Below are 17,133 nucleotides of genomic sequence, written 5' to 3'. Positions count from 1 at the left end.
TCTGTTGTAAACAACCCTGTTCAGATCTTGTAAATTCATAAATAGGAAAAAAATAAACCATGTGGAACACTGTGATCATTTACATAGGCATTTATGTTAAAAATTACACAATTTTTTTTTTTGCAACCAAAACAAAACAAAAAAACCACAGCGGATTAAATCGGCAATCGTCAAAGCAAGTAGGAACAAAAAAAAAGGGCAAATCGGGATGGAAAGATGGACTATTGCAATACAGGAAGATCGGAACTAGGCAGCGAACCCCCATCCCTAATCCTAACAGGTCATGTAGCATTTGAAGAAATGCCGCCTCTTCCTCCCCCCCCCCCAATATTACTTATGTGTGTCTTCACAACACAGCCAGAAGAATATGGCTCACTAAAGGAATCAAACAGAGAGAGAGAGAGAGAGAGTGAGTATGTGCCATTTGGAAGAGACAGGGACATGGGCTTTCTAAAACACAAGCATGTATCAAACCTCCAAGCTTGAAGATAGGTATGGGGAACCTCAGGCCTGAGGAATCAAATGCAGCCCTCCAAGCCACTGGGACTCTCCCCACATCATGCCCCTCACCAGTCTTGCTTTACACTGTTTTAGTTTTTTTTTTTTTTTGCCAGGCTGGAATGAATCCTTGAACTCTGATAACGCCTTTTGTTTACCTGGAGGAAGGATAGAGAGGTATGTGTTGGAGAGAAAACCAGCATACTGTAGAAAGGTCACATTTGTTGTTCTGTCCAGTTTTGCCTCTGATCCCACTCCCCACTGCCATGTGGCCCCCAGAAGGAAATACGGTCCTCAAGCTGAAAAAGGGCCCTCACCTGTGCTTTAAGATAATCAGAGGATGCCCTGCTTAGAGTGCTCTCCTTTTTAGAATAAGGCTACAGAAGTTCGTTCAGGGCTAAGGAACTTGTGATCCTCCATATGTTGGACTACAACTCCCATCAGCCCCAGCCAGCATGGCCTATGGTCAGAGGTGATGGGAGATAGAGTCCATCAACACCTGAGAAGACCACAGGTTTCCCTGATTTAGTTGATGGATCAAGTTAGATCAAAACAACAGCAGCAACAAAAACTTCCAAGCAACTAAAAAGATGAGTCCAATTGACCAAGAAACATGTTAAAAAGTTAAAACCATTTTCATCAACTACTTACAGAAATTGCAGCTTGTAGGTGCCATCTTAAAAGAGGATCTCCCCTTCTCCCCCACCCACAGGAGGCAATTCCTCTTCTAAACTGGTATCTGACAAGACCTAGATGTGTCATCCAAAACCATAAGCCCTATTTAGGAATTCACCTGAAATTGTACTGAGGGAGGAGCGGGGTGGCGTGCATGCAAGCCTCACTCCCAATGTCCCCATTCCTGCCAGCTTCAGCCTCAGACCTTTGCAAGTTGGGCAGAAGGGAGTTCTTTGCATGTTTGGCTGAATGCATTGAGACTCCTCCCCATGATCAGGAGGCCCAGTTGCAAAGGGTTCCCAATTGCAGGGAGCACATCCAGGTGAACACGCTTAGAATCCCCATTCAGAATGCCCCTCTCAACCTGGGGATGTTGGGGGTAGAGCAGACACAAACTAGTCCTCAAGTACACAGTGTCATGAACCAACCTGTGCACAGCAATGCAGCTAAATTAAGGATGAGCTTCCCAATCACCTCTGGTATTAGGGTTGCTAGACCTCTGCACCTGGCTGGCCCCATCTTCAGGCTCTGGGCCTGATTCCTGTGTTCCTGATCACCCCAGCACTGCAACCCCACCCCGGGGCATCAAAGATGAGGGAAGGTTAAAGGGGCATCATATTGTTCTGCCTCTTCCCTTCCCAATTTGCCCCACTGTGCTGCTCTGCCTCCTCTATGTCCTGCCTTATGACATAACTAAGCCCTACTTATGAATTGTCAATGAGCCTCAAGGACTGGGATGCTGGACAACCTGACAAATCTTTCTGCCATGTAGCACAGTCTCAAAAATACAGTTGGGCCTTCCTTTAGTATGGGCTAAAGAGTCAGTCCTTGTCACTGTGGGGAAGCAGCAATGCCTGGAGAGTGTCCAGCACTTGGGACTTCTCAGAACTCCCAGCAGCAGCTGCATTTGGGAAACAGAGTCTCCTTCAAACAGGCCTATGACACAAACGGACACTAGATGCATGCAGTCAAGGGATTAGCCAGCTAAATTCAAAAGAGGAACACACGAAATCAGGGAGCTGCCCTTCTACTGAATCAGACCATTGGTCCATCTGCCTCAGCATTGTCTACAGAGATTGGCAGCAGCTTTTCCTGGTTTCAGAGAGGGGTCTCCCTTCGTCCTACCTGGAGATGCTGGGCCTTGAAGGTGTGGACTGAAGCTGGGGCTTTTTCCAAGCAAAGCAGAAGCTTTGCCACTGACCTACAGTCCTTCCCCAATTCATCCCTTACTCCCCCTTACCCATTTTAAGGGTTGACAGATCACAGCGGTGCAATGGTAGCTGAACCCACAGCTGGGCAGAAATCCCTTTCTGCTCAACCCTTGAACATTCAGGAGCTCCCACCAGAGTCTCCACAGGAATACTCGAGACCCACCTGTTTGGAGCACCACAGAAATTATCCTGAAGCATGAAGCCTTGGGGCCCTAGGCCACCAGAGTTTATAATCTGACTCCTGTATTTAGATGCATTGTGTCTCACTAACTTTAATTGTTGAGGCTTTAAACAGACTGGCTATGGCATTTTATCACTTTTGCTGAGAGTCCACCACAGGGGACTTTAGTGGGAGACAGAACACAAATCCAGAACCACAACACAGAGCCTAGACCCTGGCAACCTGTGCTTTCTTGGCTCCCTCCATAGTCCTCAGCCCCCCTCCCTTTCCTGTCTGCTTCCTTCCTGCCAACAGTGCAGAGCCGCTCCTGTCTCAAGGCACTATTTTGAGGTCATGCCCCATGCCTGCTTTCTCCTTGGCGCCTTCTTTCTTCACTTCCCTGCCTCTACCACCCAATATTTCCTGGAATGCGCTTTCCAGCCACCCCACTGCTTATTATGTCAATTAGCTACCCTAACTCTGGGCCAGCAGGGAGGAGAGCCTGACCAGTAGTCCAGAGTCGGTGAGTTCAAATCCCTGCTCGTGTCTCCTGAGTGTCAAGGGCCAGCTAAAGATCACCCCCACAGTGTGGCTCAGGGGTTGCGTGCCCTGCCACCCGTGCAGCAGTGGGCAAGCTGTGTAGTCCCAAGGAGCCCAGTTGCCCCCCAGCTGGCAGTTGCAGACAAGAGAGGGGCTGGCTTGTGCGGCTGTGGCAAGCTGAGCAGGCCCTTGCCAGCTGGGGAGGACTAGCCTCAGAGGGAGGCAATGGTAACTCCCCTCTGAATACTGCTTACCATGAAAACCCTATTCAGAGGGTAGCCATTAAGTCGGGATCGACTTGACAGCAGTCCATTCCTCGGTATTCCTCTCCCTCCCCCCTTGCAACAGCTTGCTGCCCATCTCTTAACTTGACGTGCCTCTCATCAGCCTCTTATTGGCTCTATTCATGAGATCCACTGATCCTTCCCTCAGGTTCCCGTTTCTCCACCAAGTGCGTATTCTATATCCTTCCTTCAACCATCCTGACCAATACAGCTCTCCTCAATATGCCCCATATAGCTACTCTGGTCCCTACAGCAGAGATGGGAAACCTGAGGCCTTCCAGATGTCTCTCGACTACAACTCCCATAGACCCGTGGCCATGCTGCCTGGGGCTGATGGAGTCCAACAACATCTGGAGGCCACAGGTTCCCATTCCTGCCCTATAGCCTGTTTGAGGTCTTAATCACAGCCAAACTGACATCCTTCACTACCCTCATGGAACGTGGACTGCAAATATTCTGACCTTTCGTCATCCTTGAGCAACTGAATGTTTGTGGCCATGCCATGCCACTAGCGCAGGCAATTGGCAGCAGAGGCTGTATCAGCACCTAAGCAACAGTGAAGTATTTTGGTTTGGACACCTTGGGAATAACCATGTTGCCATGGGGCCTCGTTCTCTGATGAATACCCTTCAAAGACTGCTCAAACACCCTCTGGGGTGAGTACAAAGCATATATTCCCCAAGAAACAAGTATCACAAGGTTGTTCCTGGAGCAGTGCGGCCTATTTCCCACTTTGGGCCACCAAAGTCTTGAGGATTTTGGAAACATGCTGCGCCATTTGGAGCATTCTTCTGAACCATGGAGGGACTCGTTCAGGTTTGATCATCCAAGAGAGGTTGGTTTTAAGAAGCCTTTCATGCTCAGCAGAATGTCACTGCTGATTTGTCAGCCTGCAAGAAAGAGCCAGTGTCCTGAATGGGGACAGCAATGCTATCTTCTATCTTATCTGTCCACAGAATGGATTGGTACATGAAGTCTTCCAAGGATGAGCATAGGCACCCTGGCAGTTATTTCCAAGGATGGCTCTCCAGCATTACCAGTTGCAGTGTAGAACAGCAGGGGCACAGTGTTGGATTTGGTGCTGGATAGTCCATGTTTAACCCCTGAAGGTGACTATGGGCTCCTCCAGACTGTTTTTATTTATTTATTTTAATGCAGGAGTATTCTGCAACATGTCACCCACACAATAATATACATTAGGGGTGGATTTATACATCCACACACCATTCCACTTTATTAGATGTTCTGTGAGCTTCCTCAATGTTATCACGTTATTGCTGTCTGGAGGGGCACTCTTGTGCTATAGTGCAACAAAAGGAGGCCAAAAAACCAACCAGAAACATTTGTTACAGGATTTCAGTAGGCGGTTACGGGAGATGCACCGATTGGAGACAAAGCAGTACGTCTGCCCCAAAACTTTTGCAGGCACAAACAGTATTGAAAGTGGGACTGAACATAACTAACCCAATATCATTGTGAGCAGAAATAATCATGAATGCACAATAAAAAAGGGCATCCAAAGGGGTCCTCCCTTTCACAGACTAATCACAAGTGGCTACATTTGGAACACAGTGCAGCCTTCAAGTCACCCCCATCTCAAAAGGGACACTCCAGAGCTGGGAAAAGAGCACCACAAATGATCACATAGCCAGAATATAGTCCCTCTTAAGAAAGTCTAAAGCACTGACGGTGGGTTGTTTTTTTCCAGTTTAGAAGAAAAAGACAACTCAGGAGGAGCAAATTTATAAAGTCATGAACGATTGCAGAGTCAGTTTTTCTCTGTTTCTTACAATACTAGTAAGTGCTTTTTTTTTAAAAAAAAATAACAACAAATTAAGTGCCGGTACTCATACCATGATAAAAGTGCTCTGGATGCCAGCACAAAATGGTTGCTATGGGGAGCAAAAAATAAAAATAAAAAAATAAAAGAGGTGACAGTACTCGGTACTGGTGAGTACTGTTACAAAAACAGAAGGGGGGGGAAGCCCTGTTAGCACTCAGACTATTTCACCCAATGAAATAGATTGGCTGCAGGTTCAAGACACATTGGGGGTGGGGTGGGGAGAGAAAGTACTTCTCACAACACAATTGATTTTATGCAGCTCTGGCACCACCTTGTGGCATCCTCCTTAGGCAGCTGCTGGAGCCCTAGGGCCCTAACGATATGGTGGACACAATTTTTCACTTCCTACCATGCCTTGGATGTAGCATCGCTCTGATCCACCAAGGCTCTTGTTTTATCCTCAGTCCACCTTACAGGGTTGCTGAGAGGATTAACCCATGCAGCATCGAACTTCTGGGAACAAGGGTGGGATACAAATGCGATAAATGTAACTTTTGCCCCTTGTTGTCCTGGAGCTAATATTCACGATCTTCTTGCATATACATGATTCCCCCTAAACTCAGAGTGTGCAAATTGCACTGAGGTACCCCAGACAATATTAACAAACCAGATATAGCACGATCAGGGCCGGCCCTACTACTAGACAGAGTGAGGCATCTGCCTCAGGCGGATGATGCAGAGGGGTGGAGAGTGGACACAGCTGTGTGAGCTGTGCAACCTGCCCCCTAAGCTAATCTGCTGTCCCCGGATGCCATGGAGCATGCCTTCCATCTTCAGCGTTGAAGCGAGCTTCAATTGCCAGGGACATTCAAAGTGGACCCTGCTAGCCCCTATGCTTGCAAAGAGGCGTAAACTGCAAGATTGGAAGGATAAACACCCGCCATCTACTACTCAGTGGTCGCAAGATCTGACTGCCCTTTCTATATTTGAACATATAGCTTATAACTGTCAATCTCATTTGGACACCTGTTTGGGCATATCAGTGGTGGGTGGTCCTCACTGGAACTGGTGGGGCAGAAGGCAGGGAGACCAACAGCGGGTGAAGCCACAGCCAATGACAGGCAGAGTCAACTCATTCTAGATTTTCTCCTCCTCTCTGCTGAATTCTGCAAGGGCAAAACTGAGACTAAGCAGGAGGAAGCTGACAGGTAATGCCATCCCCTGGACTGGTTATAAATAGAAAGGTAGGCAGCTGGGTGAGGAGCTGGCTCAGTGCAGTATGAGTTTGGTGGGGCAGTGCCCCATCTGCCTCCACTGAACATATGGACTATCTATATTAATTCATACGTTTAAGTCAGGATCGATGGAATATTTTTTATCGTTTGCTCCTTTTCCGTTATATTTGCAAAAATGAAATCTAAATAAATAAAGATTTGATTGCTAGTCTGGTCGGCTTTTGAAGATGGAATGGGGAAGATACTGTCACTTAGTCCTGTGCCTCACGCAACAAAAAGGCTTGGACCTGCCCAGAGTGTGATGAAACAAAGGAGGACTAACATAGTCTAGTTTTGGCCTCCTGTTTTTTTATCACTTCTCATGAATTTGAAAGTGAATCTATGGTAGTGTTGCGCCAAGAGGAGTGGTTCCCATCTGGGACAAAATAGGCTAGAATTGAAAGAGCTTTTCAGGGAGGACAAAGACCTATTTCTTCCCTGATAAACCATTTCATCAGATGGAAATCTGGGAGCAGACCTCAGGTCTGGGTACTCCCACTAGGGAAGAAAGAACCCATTTTGAGGTGTTACCTCGCAGGGTCCAGGAGATCCTGCATTCAAACACAGACAGGATTTCCCTGGATCAGTCCTTTAATTCTGATTGAATGATTATTGGAATGAGCAAGATTGAGGTCCACTCCCAATTTTGACCCAACTAGAATCCTAGTGGAACATGGGAAGTTGCCTTACACCAAGTTGGTGATCTGGCTCAGGGACTGGCAGCAGCTCTGCAGGGCTCCAGATGGATACTCTTTCCCAACCCTGCCTGGAGATGCCAGGGATTGAACCATGGACCTTCTGCATGCAAAAGAAGGGCTCAGCCACTGCCACTGAGGCAGCACCTGAACAGTCTCATTACAATTTTGGGGAGTCTGTTATTATCCAGATTTGAAGTCTGCACTCCAGATTCTTCCTAGCTCCTAATTCCAGAAAATCAAGCCTTTCTTGGCATCAGGGATTTATTTCTTCTAGACAGACACGTCACGATTTGCTGAACATCCCCTGCTCTCAGCTTTATTTGCAAGATCAACAATCCACCACGACAACTTCCTAAACTTTCAGACAGGCAAGGAAGGGGAGAGAGATGCAGGTCAGACAGGCGGTCAATTATCCGGCATGCAAGAAAAGCCAGCAAATGTAGCCCTGGGACTGAAACTGTCAAGTCTTGCGCAGGCCAGCTGCAGCTGTGGGAGACTGACAGGAAAGGGAAACAAAGGAGAAAGCTGCATTGATATTGTGAGGACTTTCTCCAAGAAGCTCTCCTGTTTCAGTTCAGCTGAACTTTCCAGATTTTGTCTTTTGGACAGCCACTCATGCGTGATATTTAAGCTTCATTTGTTTGCTTTCTGGAACTTCTCTCCCAAATTTATCAAAAGCATCAAGAGTCTCCATGTGCAGGAACAATTAGAGCAGGGGTCCCCAACCTTTTTGAGCCTGGGGGAAATCTGGAAATCTAAGAAACTGTTTTGGGGACCACAAAATACCCAATTCACAGAAGGAAAAACTAGCAATGCTCAGAACCCTCCTGTCCAAAAAAGCAGGCAAAATACTTAACACACATCCCAAAGCAAATGAAAAAACAGACAAAAAGTAGGCAATACCCCCCATAACACAGATTCCCTCCAAAAAAGATTAAAAAATCCTCAAGTGAAAAAAATTGGGAGGGACAAGGGGCTTTGATTGGCACCAGGGAGGCTGCTTGACAGCACCATGGTATCCATGGGTGCCACGTTGCTGATCCCAGAACTATATTATTATTAATTGCATTTGTTAGTCACTTTATACAAAAAAAGTCTCAAAGCACATTAGAAACCCTTTGTGTTTACAAAATAAACCGCATACAAGTAAAATCAATTAAAAGCCAAATTAAGAACATCATACAATACAAACTTTCTAAAATGCTCATCCAACAATACAATAGAAAGGACAAGTCCTATTCCACTCCACTAAAAGTTTATCAGCACAGTACAGCTAAATCTAACCACCAAAGGGCTGGGCAAATAATAATGCCTTAGCCTGGCACCTAAAAACAGACAACACGAGCACCAGGCATGTTTCCTTAGGGAGAGCACCACTGAAAAGGCCCGTTCATGTGTAGCCACTAGGGATACCAGACCTCCAGCTTTCAGCCAGAGACTCCGGTTTTTGTGGGTCCTCTCTGGGTGACTCATCTTAATCTCCAGACTTTCAGCTTTCATTAAAAAAAGTTTCTAGATGGTCTGGTTCCCGAGATATAACCAAAATATTAGCTACTCCCCCACAACTTCGGTTAGTTGCTCTAACTTCTGCTCTAATCCCTGCCCTTTCAGGTTTTTAGTCAATAAGAAGTCAGGGTTGTGATTGACAATAGCAAGAGCTAAACGCATTGCAGGTTCTGAGAACAGTTTCCTTTTCCTGTTTTCTTTCACATCAGCAATTCAGTAAATATATAGCTTTCAGCAGCATCAAGAATACTTTCCCTGTACAGGATTGGGACTTGCTTCTGAGTAAACATGCATAGGATTGCACTACAACAGAAGATCACAGAAGGATCTTGGTAGGCATAAAAGTGTACATGTAAGGTTTTTCTAATTACTTGCAAAGATGGTATATTATACTTTTTATTTTTCAAATAATTTTTGAACAGAAGTTTTAAAAAGTGTACATGCTTCAGTGTTATACTTTTCTAATTAAGGAGTCAAACAAAGTTTAAATTTTACAGGACTGTGGAAGAGGGCATCTTATTTGTCTTATTCATAACCTTCCCAATATGAACATTTTCTGGGAGTAAAACTTCAATGCTAATTCTACATGTTTGGGAGCTAACCCCATTGAATTCAGCAGGACTTACTTTTGAGTAGACATGGTTAGGATTGTGCTGAAAATCAATTGGACTTTTGAAGGAAAAATGAAATGGACTGCCTTCAAGTCGATTCCGACTTATGGCAACCCTGTGAATAGGGTTTTCATGGTAAGCAGTATTCAGAGGGGTTTACCATTGCCTTCCTCTGAGGTTGAAAGGCATTGACTGGCCCAAGGTCACCCAGTGAGCTTCATGGCTGTGTGGGGATTCGAACCCTGGTCTCCCAGGTCGTAGTCCAACACCTTAACCACTATGGACTTTTGAGTGAACATAAGAAAGGATTGTGTTGTAAATCTTTCTCTCCCCCTCTGATCCTTTTTTTTTTTTAAGCAGTAAGGCAGGACTTACTTAGCTGTCACTGCTTTTATTTGGCAGGAAATGAATAGCTATTTTTTAAAAAAATGTTCTGCAACGGCCAACTGGTTTTGACAATAAACTATTATATGGGATGTATGTATTTTTACATCTCCATTGTGTGCATATATGGAATATTTCCAACAACCCTGTGAGGTAGAGTTGGAAACCAAGGCAGCTCACAAGAAATAAAGCCATTTAAAATCCAATAACTGTAAAACAAATATAAAACAGTTGCAAAACAGCTTGAAGTGGCATGATTCTGAATTTTGGAGTAGGTGAGTGAAGTTCCTTATCATTGAATTGCAGTCCTATGCATGCTTCCCTGTCTGAGTAAGCCCCATTGAATACATTGGGATTTGCTTGTGAGTAAACATGCATAGAATTGCACTATAAATATCTTTACAGGTTGTGTAAATAATAAACATCTTTGACATTCATGCTTATATAAATATTTATTCATAATGTGTCTTGATATGCATCTGATTTCACACTATGGTTGCAAATTATTCTTTACAAATGATTATTTCCTCTACATTTGAATTGTGCCCTTCTTCCTTGGGGTGGTCATGGTCCCCCTCTGTTCTTTTCACCCTGAGGGACAGGTTAGGCTGAGAGATGCTGCTTAGCCCATGGTCACCAAGTAAACTTTATGGCTTATTTCCATTTTAAAATTAAATTAAAATGATTTATACGTAGGCAAAGTTTATGAAGTAAAGGAAATCCACATAACAGATTTAAAGCACATCCAACTCACATTTAAAGCACATGACGTCCCCTAAAGAATCCTGGGAAGTGAAGTTTCCCCCTCACAGTTATAGTTTCCACCATCCTTAACAAACTACAGTTCCCAGGATTCTGTAGTGGGATTCATGTGCTTCAAATGTATGTTGAATGTGCTTTAAATGCATTGTGTGTATCTGCCCTAGTATGCTGTGCATTCATTAGTGAATTGAAAAGAACAATTTTAAAAGATACATTTTTAAAAAGGGCTGTAGCTCAGTGAAAGGGTGCATGCTTTGCATGCAAGGGTCTAAAATTCAATCTCTGGAAGAGACTATTGCCTGGAATCCTAGTCCATGACAATGCTAGTCCATGACATCAGTACTGAGCTAGATGATACCAAATGGCCTGACTCAGTACAAAAGAGGAAAGACCCAAGGGCCACAGTGACTCCAAAATTTATTTATGTATTTTATTTACAACATTTATATACTGCTTTACTGTAAAAAACCTCAAAGTGGTTTATAGCAGGAATTAAAACAATAAAATTATTGGCAAAACCTGTTAAAAACAGATATTTAAAAACATTCAAAATAATAAAACCAACAATGAGTTAAAACAGATAAAAAATAATCGCTTCTACATGCCTGGGTAGGCTTGCCTAAACAAAAATATTTTTAGAAGGTGCCAAAATGAAGGCACCTGCTAATGTCAATCGGCAGGGAGTTCCAAAGCATAGGTGCTGCCACAGTACAGGACTGATTTCTTACAAGAGCAGAACAAGTACTATGTGGCACCTGTAACATGGAAAGCGCACCATGAATTTGGCTTGGTACCAAATCAGCAACCAGTACAGATTTCGGAGCAGAGGTATTACGTGCTGATAGGGTCTCACTCTTGTCAGCAATTGTGTCACAGCATTCTGCGCTAACTGCATCCCCTGGGTCAAGTTGTGCTGCATGGGGATTTCTGTTAACTTGGCTGACTGGCTGCCAGGATTTTTTACTTTTGGTTTTTGATTAGGAATCCTGACTGGTGGTGGAATGCTTAAGTTTCTGCCTTACTCATAAGAATCTTGTTGTGGTTGGTATGGTATTGCATTTAGGAAATCATCACTGTCTTTTGTTTTACTTTTTCTGTTTGCATTTCATTTACCTTTATCCTCACTCCCTTTCATCCACAGAAGCAACAACAGTGGTTCCATGCGCTCCGCTCAACCTTCTTAAACCCACTGATGATGCACCTTGTTGTTTCTTGCCCAATAGTGGTAAAAGGTAATTCACATACTGGGCAGTGTGGCTGCGATTGTTGTTCCCAAGCTGCTGCCTATGAAGGTAGACCAAATCATGTGTGCTTTCTCTTTGTCAATTATATTCACTGGAATTGGGTTGGCTGATGAAGTTAGTTTATAGCAGCCCACAGGGGAGACAGAAAAGGGTAGAGAATCTTCTTACTCATTTCTCAAACCTCTGTCTGAAGTGAATGGTCAAATCTGTAAAGAAATTTGGATGTTAAAAGGTAGAGGCAGGGCATTCCAGGCAGGGGGTTGTCAACCCTACTTGGATATGGATATCTTTGCAGAGGATCCCTAGTGAAGCTTTACCAACAACACAATCCAAACCATATCTACTGTGAAGTAAGTCCTATTGAGTTCTAGGAGGCTTAGTCCCTTAGTAAGTGTGTTTAGAATTGCAGCCTTTGGGGGCATCCATCTTTACTCCTGAGTGCTCTCATCTACAATACTAGGCTCCTTTCTTCCTACAATGGCCTTCTGGTGACTGGCCTGGCTTGAGGGCACTTAAGCCCTTTTTGCCAGAAGCGAGTTGGCTAGATTAAATGTTCCCTACCCAGGCTCCATCTTTTAGCTAAGATTTCTATCTTAATTTCCAATCAGAGAAATGTTTTTGTATGAATTGCATGTGCCAAGCACCTGTGATTGATGCTTAATGTATCATGCTTAATGATGCCACTTGGGCCCGCCCTGTGACATCACTCAGGCACGCCCCATGACATCACTTGGGCTCGCTCCGAAAATCTCAGGGTTTGGGATGCTTCTGGGCTGGCAACCCTAGTAGCCACTCTCTGTACTTCCCTCAGATGAGGCACACAGAGAACGCCCTCTGACAAAGACCACAGGAGTGACCTCTCTGACAGCAGACATACATAGTGGAGAGAGCAGGGCTGTGGAGTCGGAGTTGTGGAGTCGTAAGCAATTTTGGGTGGAGTCGGAGTCGGAAGAAATGTACCGACTCCGACTTCAAAATAAAATTAATATTTTAATATTAATATTAATTTATTAATATTAATAAATTAATATACATTTGCCATTTATGAAGGAGTTGGAGTTGGACAGTAGAAAAATAGAGGAGCCGGAGTCGAAGGTTTGACGTACTGACTCCACAGCCCTGGTGGAGAGACCAGTGCTGGCTCAAGACAGTTTGATTCCTGAGGTGAAGGGCAACATGGCAGAAGCCAAGTGGACTGGCCATAGACTCTTGTTTCCATGCTGGGGATGGGATAGCATACTTGACTACACATGATGCAGCAAGCTAGATTTTTGGGGGGAGGGTGGTGGTCCAGGACTGGCTGTGTAGGATTGAGGAGAACAGCTGGGACTGCTGCTGCCCCCAGCACCTGTCATCTGAGATAATTGCCTTGTTATGCCTAATGGTAGGACTTGCCCAGGGATAGGTCCAATTGGCTGAAATGATGCTATGAAAAGAGAAGGGTGTGCTGGGTGTTCTGTCCTGCCAAGGATCTGGATGTACTGGGACAAAATTGGCACTAGGGGGCATGAGCGAGCCAATGACACAATTATGATGAATATTCTCCAATTTTGATTCTCTATGGGTTTCTTTTTGGAAAAGCCATTTTGTGGGCTAGAATTCCCCACCCCAAGAAAGTTTGTCTGAATATTAACTGTTTTCCATGCCTAGGAAGCACCATTAAGACCCATGTTTTGTGCTCCCTTCCCTTTTTTTCAGTTTAGCCACATGAGCAAACCCACCCATCCAGTCAGGAATTCATATAGTGAACAGAGTGAGTCACATCATGACATTGTCAATCAAACTTGGCTACTAGAAAATACTGTTCTTATGATTTATAACATTTATATCCTGCCCATTAAGTCAGTCCTCTGATATCACCAAGGGCAAATAAGGGAAATTGTGAGGGATTCTTGGGACTGTGTCCTCTGCGGGAGCCCTTTCCCCCCCTTACATATTCAGATCTCACTTTTTTAAGCATCTTGCAAGAACATAAAACAAAAACCATTATCAAACAACAATTGCTAAAACAAGGATTTTGTAAAAGCAGTCAAACTACAATTACAAAATTTAAGCACCAACAGTTAAAAATAAATCCAAGCATAGCACATTAAAAAAAACTAATTAAACAGCAGTAACGTAAAACAGCAAAAAAAATATATTAAATACACAGTGTTTTAATTAAAAGCAGACTAGAAGAGAAAAGTTATCAAAGCCCATTTAAACATGAGAAATAAGAGGCCACTTATATCCCTTGGAAGGGAATTCCAAAGGTGCAGGGCCACCACTGAGAAGGCTCTGTTTCTAGTGCCTGTTAGTTTAACCACACCTTCCTGTCAATCACTGGATGATACCAGCTGATAGGCGGGGGTGGGTTCAATCTAGTTGCAGCTTTACCAGCATGTTCCCCCAAGGAACATATTGGTAAAATAGACCCCTCCCCTCCAGCCCCGTGGGTCAACTTTGACAGGTGGGCAGAATCACTCACTTTTCAGTCACCTGTTAAAGTTGGCCTGCATGGTGGTGGTGGGATAATGATCCAGACTGCCAGAACAAAAAAGTTCCCCACTCCTGGCTAGGCCGTCCTTCAAATAGCCTGGCTCCAAACCATTTAGGGCAAGGGGCAAGGAAACCATTCTTTCATGAACAACCTTGGGGGGGGGGTCGCATGCCAGTGGTAGGTGGGATCAAAGGCAAAGGTGAGCGGAGCAATACTTGTCTGCTGGCATGTAGCCTACTGCACAAAGTGATAGGTCTCTACACCTCCACTCGCTTTTCTACATCCAGGCAAGCTAGAGGCATTGCCACTGCTCAAGGACATGTTCCAGCCGCGCAAATACTTCAGAAGGGTGGGCAGCAGGGCTAGTGAGAGGTTCGATTTGGGAAGGAGGCATGGTCTGGGGAGGTTCCCAAGGGATGGACAGAGAGAGAGAGCTGCATTTGGGCTCTGGGACTGAGATCACCCACCCCTCCTTCTCCCTCCCTACCCAATGAGCTGCCTGGGGAGGGTCATATCTCTCTTCCCAGAGGTCTGAACTCACTTGCAGAGGGCTTTTGAAATTGGGCTGAAGGCCACATGCACCGCCGCACTAAGATAATATTGAAGAGGGCCCTTATTTCCCATTGCCAGATGTGTATTAGACTTGAGCACCCAGAAAAGGCAGCAGAGGCGCACCAGGCAAACAGCAATGGCCTTGGGAAAAGCTCTTCAGGAGAACCACTGGCCCAGCAAACAGCCCTCAGCCCTCATCCTATTGCAACAAATAAGAGATGGGAAAAAGAAGATGTGGCCTTTAGTGCTCATGGTGGAGAAAGGCATAGGCTAGGGACCCATGGGTTGTATTTAACTATGTGTTACTCAAAGCCGACCCAGTGAAGTCACCCAACCTAAAGAAGCTATTGCTAATTTCAATGGGTCTACTCTGAGTAGGACTAGCATTTAATGCTACCCCATATATCTTTTTTCACGTGTCAATAAAATGGCTCAACAGCACAACCCTTTAGGACCATCAGCTTCATCACATACCACGGATCAAAGGTCTCCTTGCCTGCTTCTGAATGGCAGCAAGCTTCTCCCACAAACTAGTGAGACACCCCAGTGTATAGATCAAGTCACATTTCGACTCTCACCTGGTGATGACTGGTCACTGCTCAGTACCAAAGTAGCTGGAGTTGGGCGACGTCTTCGGATCTATTTAAAAAAAAGAGGGGGAAGGGGAGGACTTAGGCACCCATAATCACTTCCAAATGCTTAAGCATAGTAGATATGGGAGAAAGACAGGCAGTCCATCGACAGCAACTACAATGCCACCTTTCCATTATGGTCTGGGCACGCTAGTTAAGGATGCGATTTTCATGCATTATGTTCCATTTATATTCTACCTTTCCCCTGAGGTACTCACGATGGCATTCAGAATTCTCCTGCATATAACTCCCCTGTGAAGTAGCTTGGGCTGAGAGATGATGATTGGCTCAAGTTAACCCAGTGAGCTTCGCAGCTGAATGGGGTTTTTGAATCTGGGTACTATTAGACTAGCTCCATTTTCCAACTACCAACTGTGTCAAATAATCTAGGCAGAACCGCTGCTGCCAGGGAGGACCAAATACAGTTGCCCCAAGCTATTGCTAAGCAAATACAACTTCTGAGAAAATACAACTTCATCTTCAAAGAGTATCAAAAGATCTAAATAGCTGGGAACTGCTTTCGGAAGTTCCAGGCTACCATGTCTTGAGTTTTTTTATTTTCACAGCATTTGCAAACCTAGAGGGGGGAAAAGGATAGTCAGGATAAGTCGACCCAGATTCTAGATCCAGAATAAAAAGATGGGGGCTTATAGTTCAGGAGCTGACAAGGTACGTGCAACCACTTCGGTACTGGATCCTTGCCCCTCCTGGCTAATAAAAACTAGCAGGGATGGAACAGTTGGCTGGGCCAAGGAAGTGATAAATGCCTCTTTACGAGAGGGAGTGGTCCCTGGCTGTCTGAAAGAGGCGGTGGTGAGACCACTTCTGAAAAAAACTTCCTTGGACCCAGAAAATTTCAGCAGCTACAGACCAGTAGCGAACGTTCCATTCCTGGGCAAGATCTTGGAACGAGTGGTTGCTGGCCAGCTCCAGGCGCTATTGGATGAAACCAATTATCTAGATCCATTTCAGACGGGTTTTAGGCCTGGTTTTGGCACTGAGACGGCCTTGGTCGCCCTGTTTGATGACCTATGTCGGGAGAGAGACAGAGGGAGTGTAACTCTGTTGATTCTCCTTGATCTCTCAGCGGCTTTTGATACCATCGACCATGGTATCCTTCTGGAGAGGCTCGCGGAGTTGGGAGTTGGAGGTACTGCTTGGCAGTGGTTCCGCTCCTACTTGGCGGGCCGTCTCCAGAAGGTAGTGCTGGGGGAACATTGCTCGACACCGTGGACTCTCCAGTGTGGGGTCCCGCAGGGGTTGGTTTTGTCTCCCATGCTTTTTAACATCTACATGAAGCCGTTGGGTGCGGTCATCAGGAGTTTTGAAGTGCGTTGTCATCAGTATGCTGATGACACGTAGCTCTACTTCTCCTTTTCATCCTCTTCAGGTGAGGCTGTCGATGTGCTGAACCATTGCCTGGCCGCGACAATGGACTGGATGAGAGCTAACAAACTGAGGCTCAATCCTGACAAGACTGAGATGCTGTTGGTGGATGGTTTCTCTGATCGGATGGTGGATATATACCCTGTCCTGGATGGGGTTACACTCCCCCTAAAGGAGCAGGTTCGTAGTCTGGGAGTCTTCTTAGACTCTTCCCTTTCACTTGAGGCTCAAGTAGCCTCGGTGGCACGGAATGTGTTCTACCAACTTCGATTGGTAGCCCAGCTATGCCCCTATCTGAGGCAGGAGGACCTCACATCAGTTGTACATGCTCTGGTAACCTCGCGTCTGGACTACTGCAATGCGCTCTACGTAGGGCTACCTTTGAAGACAGTTCGGAAGCTACAGCTAGTGCAAAATGCGGCGGCCAGATTGTTAACAAGGACCAAGCGGTCCG

At 45.3% G+C, this 17,133-nt stretch overlaps 1 protein-coding gene across 4 annotated transcripts in view; it reads right to left on the bottom strand.

Annotated features, from left to right (window-relative positions):
- PPP1R1A (protein phosphatase 1 regulatory inhibitor subunit 1A) overlaps positions 1-17,133 on the bottom strand; it is a 118,471-nt gene that overhangs the window by 38,831 nt on the left and 62,507 nt on the right. For all 4 annotated transcript variants that reach the window (XM_061614549.1, XM_061614548.1, XM_061614552.1 and 1 more), the window contains one exon: positions 15,240-15,300. In XM_061614549.1, coding sequence (XP_061470533.1) covers positions 15,240-15,300 — 61 coding nt within the window. The remainder of the gene's footprint in view (positions 1-15,239; positions 15,301-17,133) is intronic.

This window comes from Rhineura floridana, chromosome 3 (genome assembly GCF_030035675.1).
Source record: "Rhineura floridana isolate rRhiFlo1 chromosome 3, rRhiFlo1.hap2, whole genome shotgun sequence".
Classification (NCBI taxonomy): Eukaryota; Metazoa; Chordata; class Lepidosauria; order Squamata; family Rhineuridae; genus Rhineura; species Rhineura floridana.
Note: the sequence above shows the minus strand (reverse complement) of the source record. Positions and strands in the feature narration are given on the sequence as shown.